General features: G+C 38.2%; 1 protein-coding gene across 18 annotated transcripts in view; it reads left to right on the forward strand.

Moving 5' to 3' along the window:
* Positions 1-18,053, forward strand: part of DOCK10 (dedicator of cytokinesis 10) — a 153,080-nt gene that overhangs the window by 116,842 nt on the left and 18,185 nt on the right. For 16 of the 18 annotated variants that reach the window (XM_035335209.1, XM_035335211.1, XM_035335218.1 and 13 more), the window contains exons 29-45: positions 1,071-1,154; positions 3,840-3,936; positions 5,262-5,306; positions 5,710-5,885; positions 6,010-6,126; positions 7,127-7,238; positions 7,945-8,066; positions 8,152-8,266; positions 8,427-8,493; positions 8,816-8,863; positions 9,547-9,648; positions 11,851-11,975; positions 13,554-13,666; positions 14,347-14,484; positions 16,157-16,339; positions 17,085-17,195; positions 17,671-17,886. In XM_035335209.1, coding sequence (XP_035191100.1) covers positions 1,071-1,154; positions 3,840-3,936; positions 5,262-5,306; positions 5,710-5,885; positions 6,010-6,126; positions 7,127-7,238; positions 7,945-8,066; positions 8,152-8,266; positions 8,427-8,493; positions 8,816-8,863; positions 9,547-9,648; positions 11,851-11,975; positions 13,554-13,666; positions 14,347-14,484; positions 16,157-16,339; positions 17,085-17,195; positions 17,671-17,886 — 1,971 coding nt within the window. The remainder of the gene's footprint in view (positions 1-1,070; positions 1,155-3,839; positions 3,937-5,261; positions 5,307-5,709; positions 5,886-6,009; positions 6,127-7,126; positions 7,239-7,944; positions 8,067-8,151; positions 8,267-8,426; positions 8,494-8,815; positions 8,864-9,546; positions 9,649-11,850; positions 11,976-13,553; positions 13,667-14,346; positions 14,485-16,156; positions 16,340-17,084; positions 17,196-17,670; positions 17,887-18,053) is intronic. The other 2 variants (XM_035335205.1, XM_035335207.1) reach the window with 2 other exon arrangements.

The following is an 18,053-nucleotide window of genomic DNA, read 5'->3' on the forward strand; positions in this document are numbered from 1 at the left end:
GGAAACAACCACAAACTGAAGATGGATTTTTCTCCTTTCATATATAAATAAAATAAATGATAGAATTTAGAATAGATAGAAATTGATGTCCACTGCATTGATCTCTGTTGTTGCTTTCATGTGGAAGCCCAAATTGCTGTTGATAAACTGATGTTAAGCTGCATCTCTCCATACAGCTGTATCATTTCGAAGGTGACGTTGGTTTGAGGCAGGAGCATAAATGGAGAAGCTGTTGTTGCAGTTTAGAATGTTATTTTTGTTGTTCATCTGAACCGGGAAAACAGGAACGTAGTATTATGTGAGAAGGCTTATGGTTTTGTTCTAATTTCTTTGCAAATTTAGTCTGACAGAAAGAATTACATGGATTAGACGTGATATGATTGTCCAGGCTGGGACTTGCAGGACTCTTGTTTGAATGCTATGTAGCAGAAGGCTTAGGGCTTTGCTAGCTTCACAGAGTTCAGAAGCACCAGATAAGACAGGAAATTCAAGATTACCTTCCCTGTCTCATGGGCTGACTCTGCAAGGGAAAAATGTCAATAACTTTAGTAGTACTAGGGGCATCAAAAAACCTTTACACCTGACTATTTAGCCTCATCAGTCAGAAAGAGACGTAACATCCTCATCACATAGTGGCTTGAGTATTTGCTCCCCGAGAGACAATGTAGTTCACAAACAGTGAGTATTTGGGCTGGAATGATTCTTCAAGAGTCATTGCTATGTCACTGAAGAAGATACTCAGGTCAGCTCCCATCACATACCACCTCTAGTTATTGAGTGTTGCACTACTTGAATAACTTTTATTAAATAAGCTTTCTCTTGGTGCACAGTGAAGTTTAATAGTTATTTTAGACAGTGAAAATGAAAAGTATAATAGATTTGTTATTACAAGGCAAGAGCCAAATGTGAAGAGCCAAATTTGCCAGGTCCACAGTTTTCCTTGCCCTGAGTAAGACTGACTTCACCTGCCCAAGTGATGCAGGTTTATAGGTAACACAAGGCAAACAGCTGGGTAAATGAAGCCAGGTACTGCTTTTTGCTATAAAATAATATTTTTTCCCCTTTCTTAGCGCTGCTTTACGTTTATGGACCGTGGATTTGTGTTCAAGATGGTCAACAATTATATAAGTATGTTTGGAACAGGAGATAGCAAGGTATAGTTTTGATTTTTTTTTTTGTTTTATTTTTTTCCTAAGCGACTCACTAACAAAATGTTTTTATATTAAAAATATTTATAATCTATTCCATTGCTTTGCCATTCTCAGAACTCAAGTCAGTGGAAACATTTAACACACTGTTAAAACCTTACTTTTGCAAAAGGTCCCCTGCAGACAAACTCTTGGTCAAACATGAAACTTACTTATATGACTGTTTCTGGGAAGTTCTTTAGATGCACAAAAATCAACAGGTGTGTGGTTAAGAACACTTTCCCTTTGCAGATGAATAAGACATTAACAAATGTTTTAGGTAAACCTTGGCCTAGTGGTAAGTATCGTTAGTCATTACCACTCTGCAACTACTATTAACAAGAATAACACATCATTTTTGTTATTGTTGTTTCTGAGCCATCTGTTCTCCTTTCTGAAAGTAAGTAGCTGTGTCCAAACACTTTGTCACTGAGCCCTGCAAAAGCAGGCTCTGCAAAGACTGCTAAGAGTAAAACACGGAAAAGGCTGACCAGTTCTTGGAATTATTTGATTCTTTGGGAGAGTACACTTGTGCTTTGGACTACAAATATCAGCAACTCTTGACAGTTATTTTCTTTGAGGGTAAAGAGCATCTGACCAAGTTACCATTGGGTAAATTCAATTGAGAACGTATGTAACATCTCAGTTACTTTGAATGGTATACTCTTACCTCATTGCTGATACAAGAAAGCCGGGCAGCTCCAAATTAGCTTGCACTTGCCATGAGGAAAATTCCCTGCAGCCTGAATTTCTTCAATAATATCTATAATAGTCAGTGATCTAGTTTGGACAATAAATTTCAAACGGCAAGAAGTCCCCAAATTATTCAGCTTGATTCCTTCACTCTTCGTCCATTCAAATTCTTTCTGGTCTTTATCCTATGCAGCTGCACTTCTGAACTATCATACCAGAGTGCACAAGACAATAAATAACAGAATGTATCTTTCCCAAAAAGCTTGCAAAAATTTTGTCTATTAACCTTTTATAACTCTTTAGTGCTGATCTGGTAGGTATAGGTAATGAATGAGATTACTGCAGCCTATTTCACTTTTTAGTAAAACCAAACTTCATGTTGTACTCAGATCTTTCAAGTAATCTCTGGAGCAGATGTAGAATGGAGTTTCTTGGTATTAGTGCTGTAACCTGGAGTCTACAATTCTGCAAACAATATTATGTAATCTGAAAATTGTTTCCACATTTCAAACTTCACTAAATACATTCAGCTTCAAAAACAGATGTTTAATTAAAAAAAGACAATATAATGGCCAGTAGAAAAGCCTGAGATTAGTCAGTGTGCACATTAGAAATTAGCAGCTCCTTGGCAGTAAGTGCGTGCACATTGCCAGCCACCCAGCTTCGCTTCAGAGCCATCTGCCAGGACGCGTGAAGCAGAATCACTGCAGAGCTGAGACAGATGTGCTGCTGGAACAGGCTTTGCGGCACTTAAAAACAATAGCTGTAAAATAAAATGACAGATTTCTGACCTCAAGGAAAGGCCATTGTCTTGGATTGTTTCTGTTTTCAATCAGACACCCAAGCAAGAGTCGGTTGTTAAAATTTGCTGCAGGATTCATTCCTATGCATCTTTTGCTTCTTTAACGGGATTGTTTATTGATCAAAAGGTTTATACCACAATCTGACCTTTCCTTTCAGGAAATTTAACGGCATGTATTGCTTTAGTTTTTATAATGTTGCAGTCTGAATTTAATTGTGAATGAAGCATCATAGTTTCTATTCCACAGAAATATTCACAGTATTCCATATTTTAATATTTAAGCATCATTTTGAGAAATATTTATTCAAAAGTTAAAATGTCTCATTAGAACTCAGTTGAGCATGATGTTCCTTCAAAATATTGCGCTTCCTGGAAAATGTATTTCATCTGCTTCATTTCTTCAGTTGCCATTAGACCATGCAATCAATGGACAACTGTATTCATGCTCAGGTACTACAGCGCAATAAAATATGTCAGGAAAAAATTCCCTACCATTCCCTACTCTCAGTAGATTGTAAAAAGCATATGCTCCAGGTATCCTAGTTAGATGGTAGCAGCAGAAAAACTACAGTTTATCAGGGATTGCCTGACTCAATAATATATAACACGTATTATTACATAATACCAAAATCCCTAGAAGCTGGAACTCACTGGCATCAATAGAGGAAGCTTCTACCAATATCAATGTTTGGGATCAGGCCTGTGTGGCTAAAGCTTTGTTTTCGGTGGACAAAATAGAAAGAAAAAAAAAAAAATACAGAGAGAAGAAAAACATAATAATTAGGATGGTCCTAAACCACATGAACTGATGAAGATACCTGACTGTGATTTTATGCTACAGTATATACCATTAAAAGACCCAGGGTAGCTTTAAATTTGCCTTAAATATGTAACTTAAATCAAGCTTAGATTTATCAATACATCTTTAATGTAAAGTCATATCTGAGGAATGCATTACAGCTTGTTGGTCTGTGACAAGTCCTCTGATAACAGAAGAAAACCAGATGTTATTCAGGTAGCTTGGCATAGCCAGCCATAAAGTTTCGTTATTGGGCGTGAGTATGAAATTTAAGGTAGTGATAACTAGTAGTGCAGTTCTGTCTTATTGTTTTCCCTCTTTTAATGTAAACTGAGCTGATGCCTGTTGTGATTTTCAGACTTTACATCAGTTCAAATTCGACTTTCTCCAAGAAGTCTGTCACCATGAACACTTTATCCCTCTGTGCCTGCCCATACGGTCTTCAAACATTCCTGGTAAGCTGTCACGCTGAAAGGGTTTCTGCGCAGCAGGGAATTACTGGGTGGTTCAGGTAACAACTCTGAAGTACTGTGTCTGTACGTCAGCCATGGACACCCGTAACATCTTGTCAGGTGTGTTACTTTACAGACACAGTGACGTGGCATTATTTTTATCGCACTAAATATACGCAACCCCTGCCTGTCCAGCTGGGAGGTGACTCTTCCACGGGAAGTTCGTGGTGAATGAACTGGACTGGTTGTGAACACAGGATTACTGAAGCCTTAGGAGACACTGAGCTAGGGAAAGGTTTAAACAGGTAGAGTACGATAGGCAAAGACACTAAGGCTGAAGTGGTAATAAGAGAATTGTGAAACTCTAGTAACTGGGAAGAGCTTTCTTGCAGCAGCTGGGAGTATGACTTGTCCACAACGGCCCCTCCTCTGGGAGGAAGATCTGAGCTGGTCACACAGAAACCCTACTTCCCGTGGCTACCCACCTTCTAGCTGGACAACTGGCATGTGCAGCAGGCTTCCTGCCACCTGGAGAGCACAAGGCTTACAGTGAGAGCAGGGTGTTTCCCTCTTCCTTTGCATGCATCTGTTATTTAGAACCTAACTTTGTGGCCAATGCTCACTACTACATGCTTTTCCTCTTCATTCAAAGAGACAGGGATTTTAGCTCTAGGCACCACTGACAGTTCTGACAGTTTTGTGGGCTCTGGGAAGTTCACCTGGGGTGTGGTCACTGAAGTTGCTGAGAGCAGAAGGTACCTTCCAGGGAAAGCAGAATGATCCTTCTGTGCAGCATTTCTGAAAGGATGGCCCCTTGTCTCTTTTTTTGCTTTAGTTTTTGCCACCTTAAAGAGAGTTCAGTTCTGCTGCTCATTGCTGTTATGAAGCCTTAGAAATTTTTGTTTTCCAAACAGCACGTTTTGGAGAGTGACAAGTTATTGGTTAACAATTAATTTTTAACCTGGTTAGACAACAAGTGTGCAGCTACCACTTGTTAAAGCACTGTGAAGTTTATTACTTTTTGCCATTGTGGAAAAAAAAAGTCTTTAGAAGAATTTGATGAATAAAATGATTTACCATTTCATACTGCTTTTAGTGGGATTTAAAAACTGAGACTCATCATAGTAATTTTTTATGAATAATGAAATAAAACAGTTGTCCAAAGTTTTAAATAAAAAACTACTGGCACAGCCCAGGATAAACTGTTTCTTTCAGATTTCAGTCAAATAATTCAAAAGGATATAAAGTAAATAATTTGTGCACTCATGTTTTGCTGTGTTTTTTAATGATTTTTGCCTGTTACTGTTTTATATTTATGATAAATGAAGACCCTGTGACACCTTCAGAATCAACCCAGGACTATCGAACATCAGGTATGAGCAAAACAGCTGCATAAGAATTAAGTAGAATTGTGCATTGAGAACTACAATATTTATTTCAACCATTGCCACTGAACTGGAGCAAATACAGGCAAGCATTAATCGCCATTTGTAGAAAGACAAGTCTGGATCTGTGTGTTTTAGAACTCTTCTAGCTAGAATATGGAAACAACAGTTTTGACCCTGCACCTCAAAGAAGTGACTGGTCTTACTGTGCGCAAACATTTGAGATTCTAATATTGGTATATGCATATAAATTGGAGGAATGGGGCAGACAGTTCAGGAAATCAAGATTTAACAGTGGATTAAATAAAAGTTACTGACATTTTTGAAAATGGGAGAGGGTTTTTTATGTGACATGTATTAATTTAGACATTCTTGTCCTTTCTGTTCCAAGATATTCCAGAGTACACATTGACCAATGAATTTTGCCGTAAACATTTCTTAATTGGAGTACTGTTGCGGGAGGTTGGTTTTGCCTTGCAAGAAGACCAGGATATTAGGCACCTAGCTTTGGCTGTGCTTAAAAACTTAATGGCAAAGCACTCATTTGATGATCGATACACAGAGCCGGTAAAGAAGTTGTTTGTTTATTCTTTTTCTTTTGCTTTTTCATACAGTAGCTAAAATGGTCCTTAGCCAATTAGTGTACATTAATTAATTTATTTAGGTTTATTTTATATCATTTATTTTTTAGGCAAAACAAGCACAAATAGCAAACCTGTACATGCCACTCTATGGAATGCTTTTGGACAATATGCCAAGGATTTACATGAAGGATATGTTCCTTTTCAATATCAACACTTCCAATCAGGTAATTCTTGTGAGTTTTCAGAACACTGAAAGCATCAAACTGAGGTCTGACCCTAAGGTCTGAGAAAAACAATCTGATGGGAAGACGTCCAAATGTGCCCAGAAATTAACTAGCAAAATCAAGTTCTAAAAATGCTGATTTGTTTGCACCCAAAATGTTTAATTTGAAAGGTTTCAATTTACCCAACACCTGCAGAGCCCTGGGAGTCTGTAATGGCAGGACCCTGAGTCTGGGACAGTCCCAGGGCACAGGTTGTCCTGGGGCTGGAAGCTCCAAATTAGAGGCTCATAACCCCAGTCAGTTTGTGTGTCTCTGCTAGTGCCACGGTCTGCAGGTTTACCCTCTGGCAGGTTCCTGGGCAGATCCCTGAGAGACAATTTCATAGAGAAAAATTCTCATCACTCACTGATTTTTTTCAGGGTTATATCGTGGACGCACAAGCAATTTCTTTAGTACAAGAAGAGGGACCATGAGAAACAGTAGGAAGTAGAGGGAATGCATACAAGTAGCTGAAGGAGGGAAGGGGTACAGAATCCGTTTAGAACAGCTTTACTGCCACAAAAAAAAAAAAATCTGTATAAACTGTGCATGTGGAGAAGGAGCAGATTTGCTTATTTCTTAAAAGACTAGATGTGTTGTAATCAGACCTGATCTAAAAACTAGAAATAATTTCTGCAGGAGTGTTGTGTTCTTGCAGTAAATCAACCTATTTCATCTGATAATCACTAACAGCATTTAATGCTACTTTCCTAATGTTATGCTAATGTTTAAGAAGCAAACACAGACTTGGTATGTTCTTTTCAACTCCAATGATGAGTGTTTCACATTGAAGCTAACTTATGCATATTACAGTAAGCCCTGGTTTTTTTTTAAGGCTGTCATGTATCAACAGCTGAAAGTAGGTTTTCTAGCTCAGTGTCTAGGAAAAGTCATCATTGCGTATGTGCTGTAAAAAGTGATAACATTTAGCAGAGTTTATTCTGTTTATTTCAAAATACAGGGATCTAGGGATGATTTGAGTACAGCTGGAGGATTTCAGAGCCAGACAGTGATGAAACATGCAAACTCCGTGGACACTTCTTTTTCCAAAGATGTTTTGAACTCCATAGCAGGTATAAATGACAGATTGATCATGTACACAGGTAGATTTCTGTGTATCTCAATGCATTGTGCTTTCTGCTTAGTATTCATGGATGATATCATTAACCCATTTTATATGATATTCAGGGAAACATGGTATGCGATGTTTCTCTTCCCTTTGGGTGTTTTTGGATTGATTTTATTTGTCTTGTGAAGCTGCTCTTTCACTGCTTCACTTACTCTCCTGCTTTGGAATGATGCCAGTAGTTAGGCTCTCACAGATCCCTGTACCTGAGTTCATTCTTGCAGTCTGCCTGGGTTAATAGTCCCAAGGTTTCTCCTGAAAACCCCCGAAGTCTCTTGAAGGCAAGTGCTCTTAGATTTCCCAGGCTTAAAGGAAGGTTAGAAACACAACTTTTGTTTATTTCTTCCACATTCCATTTCAAAATTCAGGGAAGTCCACAGGCATCTTTCCACTGATTTTCATGGCTTTGGGTCAGGCCTTATGGAATGCAACAGGGCATTTTAATGCCATGAATAATGGCCAACTCGGTCATTTTACTTCAACTTGTTGAATGTTTTTTGTACTAAACATACCCATCAATAGCTTTGGCATTGGAAGTTCAAAGCACTGGTATCAATCCATCATGACACATTTTAAGTTCTCCATTTTTCTTGTTAGTTTTTGTATCCATAAATGTTTTAGTTTAGCATGTTTGCTATGACTTTCATTTACAGCCTTTTCATCAATAGCTATCTCTGCAGCAAACCATGCTGACTCCAGAGCTTCCTTAGCAAGTCTTGAATCTAACCCAAGTACCAATGAAAAAAACAGTGAGAGAACTGACACGTGTGAAAAGGTACATGTGCAAATGTTGAAAGTGATTCCTAGATTTAGATATTTATTACTATACTCAACAAGGCCCTTCACTGTCAATTCAACAGATCATGAGACCTTTGTCTTTGATTGGCTCAACCCTTCGTTTTGACAAGTTGGATCAAGCGGAAACTAGAAGCCTTCTTATGTGTTTCCTTCACATTATGAAAACCATTTCAGAAGGTAAGATGTACATTACCTAGTTTATGTTGCTGTGAAATATTGTGAATGCTGAATCCAAACCAAAGTTAAAATAGAATAATTATCAGTGTATCTTATAGGTTTTGGGTCAAGTTTAATTCCCTCTAACAGATACATAATGTATTTTAATATCTCCCTTTAGATGCACTGATTTCATACTGGTTGCGAGCACCATTCTCAGAAATAACAGACTTTTTCAGCATTTTAGAGTAAGTTCACTTTGTGTTTCGTTGATTTTATGTTAAACAGTGATGTACTAAACTGGCTACTGCAAATAATTTCTCTTTGTTTGCCTTGTGGTATGGGGTGATAGCTGTTATATCTTGGATTATTTTGCCATTATCTTCTGAATTTGTAACAACATATTATTAATGAAACCTATATCCTTCAATATGTTGGCCATTTCCATGAACAAGGGCATTAATGATTTGGGTTTTCCTCCCAGAAGAGATTTTCATAGTAGCACTTCATAGTATTTTATGTATTTAGGGAATCATTCATGGATGTAAAGTGTGCTGTTTTATCTTTCAGGGTTTGTCTTCAAAATTTCAGGTATCTAGGAAAACGCAATATTGTAAGGTAATTCTTTAGTTATAAACTATGTTGTAATATTTAAATATCATTTCACTATATTAGACTGTTACAGTATTTAAATACTACTGTCTACATTAGACCTAAACATTTATCTGTGTTTTCTTCTGAAAGCATCAGTCTGACGTACTGAAACTGATGTATGCTTCTTTTTTTCTTTTATGCAGTCTTATCATGATGTTCTAGACATGAACGTGCATACCTGGTGTAAAAGATGAGTTGTTTGTGAGGATAACCACTGTTGCATTTGTAACCCATAGTGCTGGACCATTCCTCAACTTTATTTCAGCATATATCAAATAAAGGAACTTGAACACTGTGTTTTTGTTCTATATAATGGAACGAATGGTTTTAATGGGAATTGATAAATGTTCCACAGCAATCAAAAAAAAATCAGTCTCTATGCACTTGCTGAAAAGGCATGAGATCATTTTCCAGCTGCATAGTGTGAAATGCACACTTTGTCTGAGTCAATGTTTCATTTTTAATTTAATGCTAAACTTGTAATTTAATGTGAACTTGTCGTATGTCATACAGTGGAAAAATGAAAGGTCACCAGAGAAACCAGTTAATGCTGTTGCAGTTTTTGTCAGGGCTGTATTTGCTCTTTAAAGGCATGACAAAATCAATGTCATGTTCCTAACAGATTAACAGTTATTTTCTTTTAACAGGAAAATTGCTGCTGCTTTTAAGTTTGTTCAGGCCACCCAGAATAATGGCACCCTGAAAGGTTCAAACTCCTCTGGCCAGACATCAGGTCTGCTCCCGCAATGGTAATGACACATCTCATCATTAACTGCTATGAAATCACAGCCTTTGTTCTTTGTTCCTTTGTTTTCATCCTGCAGCCATCTTACCCTGTTACAGTATTAATTGTACAGGAGTTGACACAACCTGTAGCACCTTTCAGAGCCCCCAAAGCTGTAAACCGTAAAAGACTTGAGTCCCTTCAACTTCAGCTGTTTAAAATATCATGTTTAGAAGAATATTTAATTATCGTCAATATATTGTCAGAAGTATTGCAGAAAACGTTAGCTGTCATTTTCAGCTCAGATGCCTATCTGAAACACAATTCACATTTTTCCCAAAACTAGATGAAGTCATATGTTTGCTTTAGGGATGAATTTCTATGGCTGAGGTCACAGTATCAGGGAATTACTTTTCTCCTGATAACTCAGGGTGTCAGAGGGGGAAGTCTCTAGCAACAGAAAGTCAAAGGAGTAGGTGTGCTTGACCCCTGTCTTTTTACTTCCATTTGGCTATGTCTAACATAATCCTGTACTGCTGCCTCCATGCTGTCAGTTCCAGAATCATTCTTTTATTTCTTTCATTTTTATTTTCCTCTTCCTAGTTTAGAGATTGCAAGATTTAATCATTGTCATGGATAGCATGATAATAAACTGCAAGTGCAGCACAGCTTTAATAATCTTTCTGACCCTTTTATGGAATAGTGTGAACTTTTTCATAGTTAATAATGTAAAACTCAAGAGAGAAAATGAACTTTTGACTCTGTGCAGCTTGTGGTTGTTTCTAAGAGCATACTGAGACAGTTCCCCTTCCTCATATGTTCGGATCATTGACTTTCCTCATTATGTGTAACTAGAGTTTGCATGCTATAATAACCGTGTACCTTAGAGTGGAACAGCTAGTACACAGGAGCGAAAGTGAATGCCTTCCCTGCCATACTTCTTTCTTTGTTCCTGCATTGTGCAGTTTTTAAGAAAAAGCACTGATATCATCCCATCTGGGCCTGGCAAGCAGCCCGTAGGAGACTGTTGTTTTGTTGCTCATTTGCAGATGAACCAGCATGGTGGCAATCCAGAAACTAAAGTCATATTTCTGATGTTTCCAAGGCCTTCACAATTTAACCCCTCACAGATTTGTTGTCCACATGGCTATTTGTTTGGCCTGTTGTAATACAGAATATTCTTTGATGATGCGTTGGAAGATGGCTGGTGATCAGTTTTACACTTAGTTATTTGCATTTACTGAATGCCAGTGTGTCGACATCTTCAGAAAGAATCACACCTTCCCTACCAAAAGGGGTGTGTGTGGGGGGAACAAAACAGTAACCTCAGGATCAAAATTCCACATGTTCCCAATCCATTAGTTCGCTAGGATAGCAACCCAAATCTTTCTACTTTGACTCATAGTGGAAGACTTGGTCACATTGATTGGCAATTGATGTCTGGACATCAATTTCACACCTGAGATGGGAGCTTTCTTTTTAAATGTAAGATCTAATTTTTATTATTATTTTTAAAAAAAAATAAATACAAGAGGTTTTAGTTACGTGCAGGAAGCAATTCTTTTCAAAAACATTTTTAAACTATGTGCTTTTAGGAAGCTACATTTAAAAATAAATAAATAAATAAAAGTATTTTAATATTTAAACAAGTGACCTGAAATATGAGTGATGTTGAATCTTGCCAAATTCTGTAGCGGTTACAAATTCAAAATTCTTTCACAAATTATGATAAGCTGCTCATGATAAAAGAAATACTTCGTACTGTTTGTCAGCATCAAAAGGCTAAAAGAACACACACATACAAACATCTGCACACGCATTTTTTACTGTCACTGCCAGTCTCATTATTTTTTCCCCCTTCATAAAAGCTGCTAGCTGTATTAATTCTTTCACGAGTATGGTGTATTTCTCCTGAGTTCTTTTTTAAGTGAGCTAATCTCAATTTCTCTTCACCCAAAAGCAGTTTGCAAAACATCAGCCAGCTATTTAAGCTGATGTTGTGGTTTTTCCTGTGCTCAATAAGTTTCATCTCTTGTGATTTCAAGAAATCACAGCACATCTGTTTTGTCCACATTACTGACGCTGTTTCTCGAAAAATTTTGCATCACTTTGTTTTACTTAACCTTTGAGAAGTACTGAAGAACATTCTAACTGACATGGGAAAATTCTTTATAGGCATGATAGTTTATTCTTTGTGTCTGTTTTTAATGGTACCTTTGAATTTCAGGATGCATTCCACTTCTAGTCATGATGGCCACAAACATCACAGATCTCAGACATTACCAATAATCCGTGGCAAAAATGCACTTTCTAACCCGAAACTCTTGCAGATGATAGACAGCAGCACTGCAAGTAAGTACTGAAAAATGTATTTACTTCCCTCTTGAATTCTATGGGGTTTAGGATTAGGCTCTATACAATTAAATCTGTTTTCATGGCTGTCAATGAAAGATAGCCAGAAGAGAAATATGGAGCTGCTGACTTTACTCTTTTTTCAGGACAGTAAGAAATCTGAGCATAAAAAACTTGGTCAAAAGTCATATAAAACCCAGAATGAATTACAATAACCTGATGTATTTAAATAGTCTTAATGGCAAGTAATCTTCCTCTTCCCACCCCCAGCGTCTCTTCTGTCTGTGGTTATGTACCTTGTTGTACAGTCAGATGTACGGTGGCTGAAATATTACATTTATATTGAGCAATAAAAGTGACCTTTTCATGACACAGTTATTTTCCCTTCGGACTGTTTCAGAACTCGGTAGTTTTTAGCAACCTTTAATAGTTACAGTCTATACTACGACATAAAGGGTATGATCACATTGTTGAAAGTTTGTGGTCCTTTTAGGGTATTGTAAGGAAGTACATCTCAGTAGCTGATGTGATTTGTACTCACCATGTTGCAGTGTAAATGAAGCACTATATTCATCATCCCTATGAAACAACTTGGTAGAACTATCGTGAATTGGGTTTATTTTGTAGCAAGGTTTGCAGACAAGGTCTTCCATGATGCTTCTGTCTACAAGTCTTGTATTATTCTTGTCCATAGATAATGATGCCTGAAATATTGTTATCTCTATACCATATAAAAATCTCTAATGCTTAAATGGCAATTTTCCACTGTATCTAAAAATGAAAGACAGATGCTGAGGGGCACCATCAAAAAGTCGAGAAAGCCAAATTTATGTAGAGTGGTGATGCCCTTCATTAGATCATCCTGTCTGTCCATGAAGAGTGGACAAGCTTTCAAGGACCCTAGTACCTCCAGCAACATTATTGTTAATGAATTAAGAATCTTTAATCAAAAGAGAAAAAGATTCCGAGTTACCTTTGCAAAGCTGATAAGCTGAAAGTTCCTAATACAGAAAGACCATGAAAATCTCCTGAATTTATCCAGAGCTAATCTACTTGTCTTTGCCTTCTGAGGAAGCATTATACCCATGAATGACTCACCAGAATAACATCTGCAGCCACAACCCAATTCACCAGTCTGACCCTTGCCAGTTCTGGAAGGTCCAGTATATTTTTAGAGGTGTCATTCTAATTAAGACACGCAAACACTGGTATTCTGGCTGACAAAATGTGGCCAGGATGTTTTTGTGGTACCTAGGAGTTTCCACTAGAGGCTGAAATTATGAGATCAAAGCCATCTTATCCCACTTTCCAATTAAGTTCCTTTAGTCCTTTGAGGCCCAACAGAACCAAGGAAAGAACATGTTCGCATCACTGGTGCAACTGAGAAAAGTTGAGTCAAATACACTTGACTACCCCTTCAATCTCCCAGGAGCACTTTTCTTCAAAATACCCTTTCATTTAAATGTACAGTTAGGACACTATCTCTACTGCACAGAGACCGGATGACCTGATTACAAAATTACATTGTATTTAATGATGCTCAAATGACTGTTTGTCACATTGCTTCATATGTTGTAGGCAGCTCCAATGAAACAGACATTGTACAGTATGTAGACACAGAGGCAAACATTGCTACAGAAGTTTCCCTGACAATTCTTGACCTGTTGTGTCTTTACACGCTGAATCACCAGGTATGTTTTGCTGTTTCATTTTCTGTTTGGAATGGTGCCATGTGAGATACGTAGCGGAGGGAGGGCCTGGGGGATCAGGCACACAGAAAACTCAAAGTGCTTGAGACAGTAAGATAGGGAAATAAGATGTTAGTCCTCTGTGGAGGTATTTCATGAAGTAATTTCATCATACCCAGACTGAATAAGAAATGTGGAAGAAAAGCATCCTACATATCCAGGTCTATATACAGCCCTGCTGTGCATTAGAGGGTTGCACAACTACTAATACATCACCTCTTCTTAATCATGACTATACCTCTTCAAGTTGGCAGGTAGATCCTCTCTTTAAAAACTGTTCAGTTAATGTCAGCCCTGATGAAATGCTGAAGGTCGCACAACTGCAAAAGAGCAGACAGCTCCTTTTAGATTTAGTGGCTTGCTTTGACACCCCTAACTCTTAAATCTGGTGAATACCATCGACGAGTTAGGAGTACAGGCATGAGCAAGTGTTACCCTTAGAAAACTGCAAGTAAAAAGAGGCTGCAGAAAGCTAGGACTGACTGCCTCATCCCCAGAGATTATAGGGCAGATGCTGAAAAAAGCATCTCCCTAGGAACACTTTGATGCAAAGTCCAGTAGCTCATCTTCTGTTTATTCACTTTAATAACCAGCATGTCCTGTCTTGTTTGTGTACTTTTCAGAGGCAGCTCCAGCAATCTGATTGCCAGAACGCATTGATGAAGAAAGTCTTTGACACACATATGCTCTTTTTGCAAATCAACCAGTCAGCAGCAGCTCTCAAGCATGTCTTTGCTGCCCTACGGCTGTTTGTAGGCAAGGTAACTATGGTTTTATTCTGTTAGTCTGATTTATTAATATGTTACAGCAGGTGCAGATTGAGGACAGTTGGGTACTTTGATAGAATTCTCACCTTAACACTCTTAATGCTCATTCCTAAATATCATCTTATTTGTTGCTGATTAAAAACAAACAACAACAACAAAAGTTCACATCTTCTGAAAAATTAGATCTGTTTTTGGAAAAATAAAATACTGAAGTACTCCATGAAAGCACAACTTGTAAAATAAATAAATGAAAGCCAACTGTGTGGTGTCTAGCTATGTCACGGCCCTCCTGCCTTTTATGCTTTTATCACCTGTGGAAGAAAGTTTGAAACCCTAGAGGTCCGTGGTCCTTACGGCAGATACCTGAGCTGCAGAATCCAGTGGTGAATGGTTGCAGCCATCCCCAGAGGAGCTAACAGGAGACTATTCTGTACACTTTACCAAAAGGTCACCTCAAATTGTTCATTTTTACAAATGTCATTTTCATCATCGAAGAGATATTTTGGACAAAAGATGCTCATCAAACTGTTTTTTTGCTTGCATTGCACATATATAAATAATCATGGGCAATTAGATGCTTTGTGCCTAGTGCAAAGGCTGCCAGATTTCCAAGTTGTAGACTTATCTTCTTTAAAATAACCAAAATGTATCACACAGGTAACAATTGCGATGGGTAAGTGAGAATGAGCAATGTTGGCCTCGTCTCCCAGATGCTTCTATGAAGCACAACAGTGTCGCTAAGTTTAAATCATGTGGTCTCCTTCTCTGACAGCTCTGACAGGGGAAAGGAGGGGGAAATCATGCTCTTCCCAGTAACATAGCCTGGGGGCATGGGGAAAATATAAAGTAAACCAGCCACAGACAGCTTTAAATTACATATCAGACAGTCAAGTTCCGAGGAAGTATATGCAAGAGGGAGGATGAATAAATATCTAGGATTGCCCTATTCATTCATCCTGTAGCTCTCAGGATTAAATTCTTCTGTCGTAGTTCTCTTTAAGCAGGGATCCTTTGTTTTTTCCTGCAGCAGAACATCCAGGGCAGGACTGGGAGATCTGTGGCCAGAATCTTCCACCACTCATTGGTCCATCTTCTATTGTATTCACCATTTTGATAAATAGCATGTATGGTTTATAGAGCCATCCTTCATTCTCTGCTGTCTCCTGCTGTTCAGACTCTTGACTGCTGGAAGTTCACTGACTGCTGTTCAGAGTATTTTCTTTCTCCTGAGCAGCTTTTATAGTAGTGCAGACCAAACCCCCCCACATCCCTCAGCCTTTTCCTGTTTAGCTCTTCTGCATTCTTCACAGATAGGCTGCTCTGCTTTTATTCTTGCTGTGTACCAGCTGCTGCCTGGACTTCCTGGAGGTCAGTTTGATTGATGCATTGCATATGGTGTTTGTATGAAAACCTGTGTGCAGATTTTACTTGATCTTAATTTGTGCATGGGATTATGCTTAGCCAGTGGCTAATTTCTTCACTAAACCCTGGTGTAAATGAGCATATGAAAGACAGTTGGTTTTTACTGAAAGTGTGACAGAAAAACACTGTTGACTCAGAGTAACTGTAATATGCTCATTATATATATTAAAATATCAATTATATATATAAATATATAATACAGCTGTATTACTGAGAGTACATATCCACACTTTTTTCCCAATAGTTCCCGTCAGCATTCTTCCAAGGACAAGCAGATCTCTGTGGCTCCCTCTGCTATGAAATCTTGAAGTGCTGTAACCATAGGTCACGTTCAACTCAGACAGAGGCGTCTGCTCTTCTCTATTTTTTCATGAGAAAAAACTTTGAATTTAATAAGCAGAAATCAATAGTCAGATCCCATCTACAGGTGAGTGAAGTGTAAAATCATCAGTATTTACCTGATGTACACGGTTTTGTTGTTATTACTATTATTATTCTGCATCACAGCAAAACAATTCATTTGAACAGCTCAGCCAATTCTCTGTGGCAGCTTGATTTTTCTGCCAAGTCTGAAGACATTGGGCTGGATTCTCTGCTGTTCTTGGACTGCTAGGCTCTGTTCCAAGGAGAGACAACAGCTGTGAATCTAGCCACACAGCCAAGTAATTCAGATATGTAGCTATTCTTGATTCATATGTATTGCTTACAGCAGTAGCGCTGTAGCTGAAGTAGCAAACCAGAATCTGATAGTAACAGAAACATAAACTCCAGTAACAATGCACTTTTGTTGCAAAATTTGAGAAATTACAGACATTGGAGATTACTTGCAATCCTTGCATCCAGGGAGTGTAATGATAGGACAAAGGGCAGTGGATTTAAATTAAGAAGGTAGACTTAGGCTAGATATAAGGAAGAAATTCTCTGTGGGGGTAGTGAGGCACTGGAACAAGTTGCCCAGAGAAGTTGTGGATGCCCCATCCCTGGAAGTGTTCAAGGCCAGGTTGGAGGTATAAAATTGCATCTCTGCTAGCCTGATACATCACGTTACATTAGAACTGAGATTAGAAACTATTTTGAAACTTTTATTTTCTTTGCTAATTGCACCCTGTTTTTGTTTTTGTTTTTGATTTTGTTTTTGTTTTTGTTGTTTTTTTTTTTTTGTACTCATACAGCTCATCAAAGCCGTGAGTCAGCTGATAGCAGATGCAGGGATTGGTGGATCCCGGTTTCAACATTCACTTGCAATTATAAATAATTTTGCTAATGGAGACAAGCAGATGAAAGTAAGAAACATTTTTTATTAATCACTACCTCTTTCAAAAGGTCAACAATGTCAGAGGCGCAAGTGTTTCTATGAATAAAATTGCTGACTTTTATTAGACACTGACTTATGCATTCATGGCGTGCCATTGCCATTTTGAGGCAACCAGACATTCATGAAAATGTTTATGACTCAGAAACTTAATAATTTAGAATTCAATTCTAAAGATTGTTAAGATACCATGCATTGTGGCTGATGAAACACTATTGCAATGTTTGGTCTACAAACTGTCCTTTTAACCCATTCAGTAAATGGGTAGCAAAAACACACACGACAGTGTAAAACATGTATATACTGTTGAACTGTAAATCCGGTTCAGAACCAACTGAACTTGGGGGAGGGGAAGATCTTCCACAAGCAGAACATGAGCTCATTCAGGGGTGCTGCATGTGGTTCTTTGGATGGTCGTAGTGATGTATTGCTTATCTTTCCCAAAGAACGTTAATTTCCCAGCAGAGGTGAAGGATCTGACCAAACGCATCAGAACAGTTTTGATGGCTACAGCTCAGATGAAGGAACATGAGAAAGACCCTGAGATGCTTGTGGATCTGCAGTACAGCCTAGCAAACTCGTATGCCAGCACACCTGAATTACGCAGGACCTGGCTTGAAAGCATGGCCAAGATTCACGCAAGAAATGGGGATTTATCAGAGGTAACTTAAATGCATTTATCACTAGGCTAAGATATTCTGGTGAAAAGGGCTGTGGAAGACAGATAACAGCAATGATTTAAGAGATTCATACAGTGTCTGTCACATACTTGAACTTAAAGTCAGGTTTGAACTGTGCCTAGAGATGTGATGTGCTTATTATCCCAGTT

The sequence above is a fragment of the Oxyura jamaicensis genome, chromosome 9 (assembly GCF_011077185.1).
Source record: "Oxyura jamaicensis isolate SHBP4307 breed ruddy duck chromosome 9, BPBGC_Ojam_1.0, whole genome shotgun sequence".
NCBI lineage: Eukaryota > Metazoa > Chordata > Aves > Anseriformes > Anatidae > Oxyura > Oxyura jamaicensis.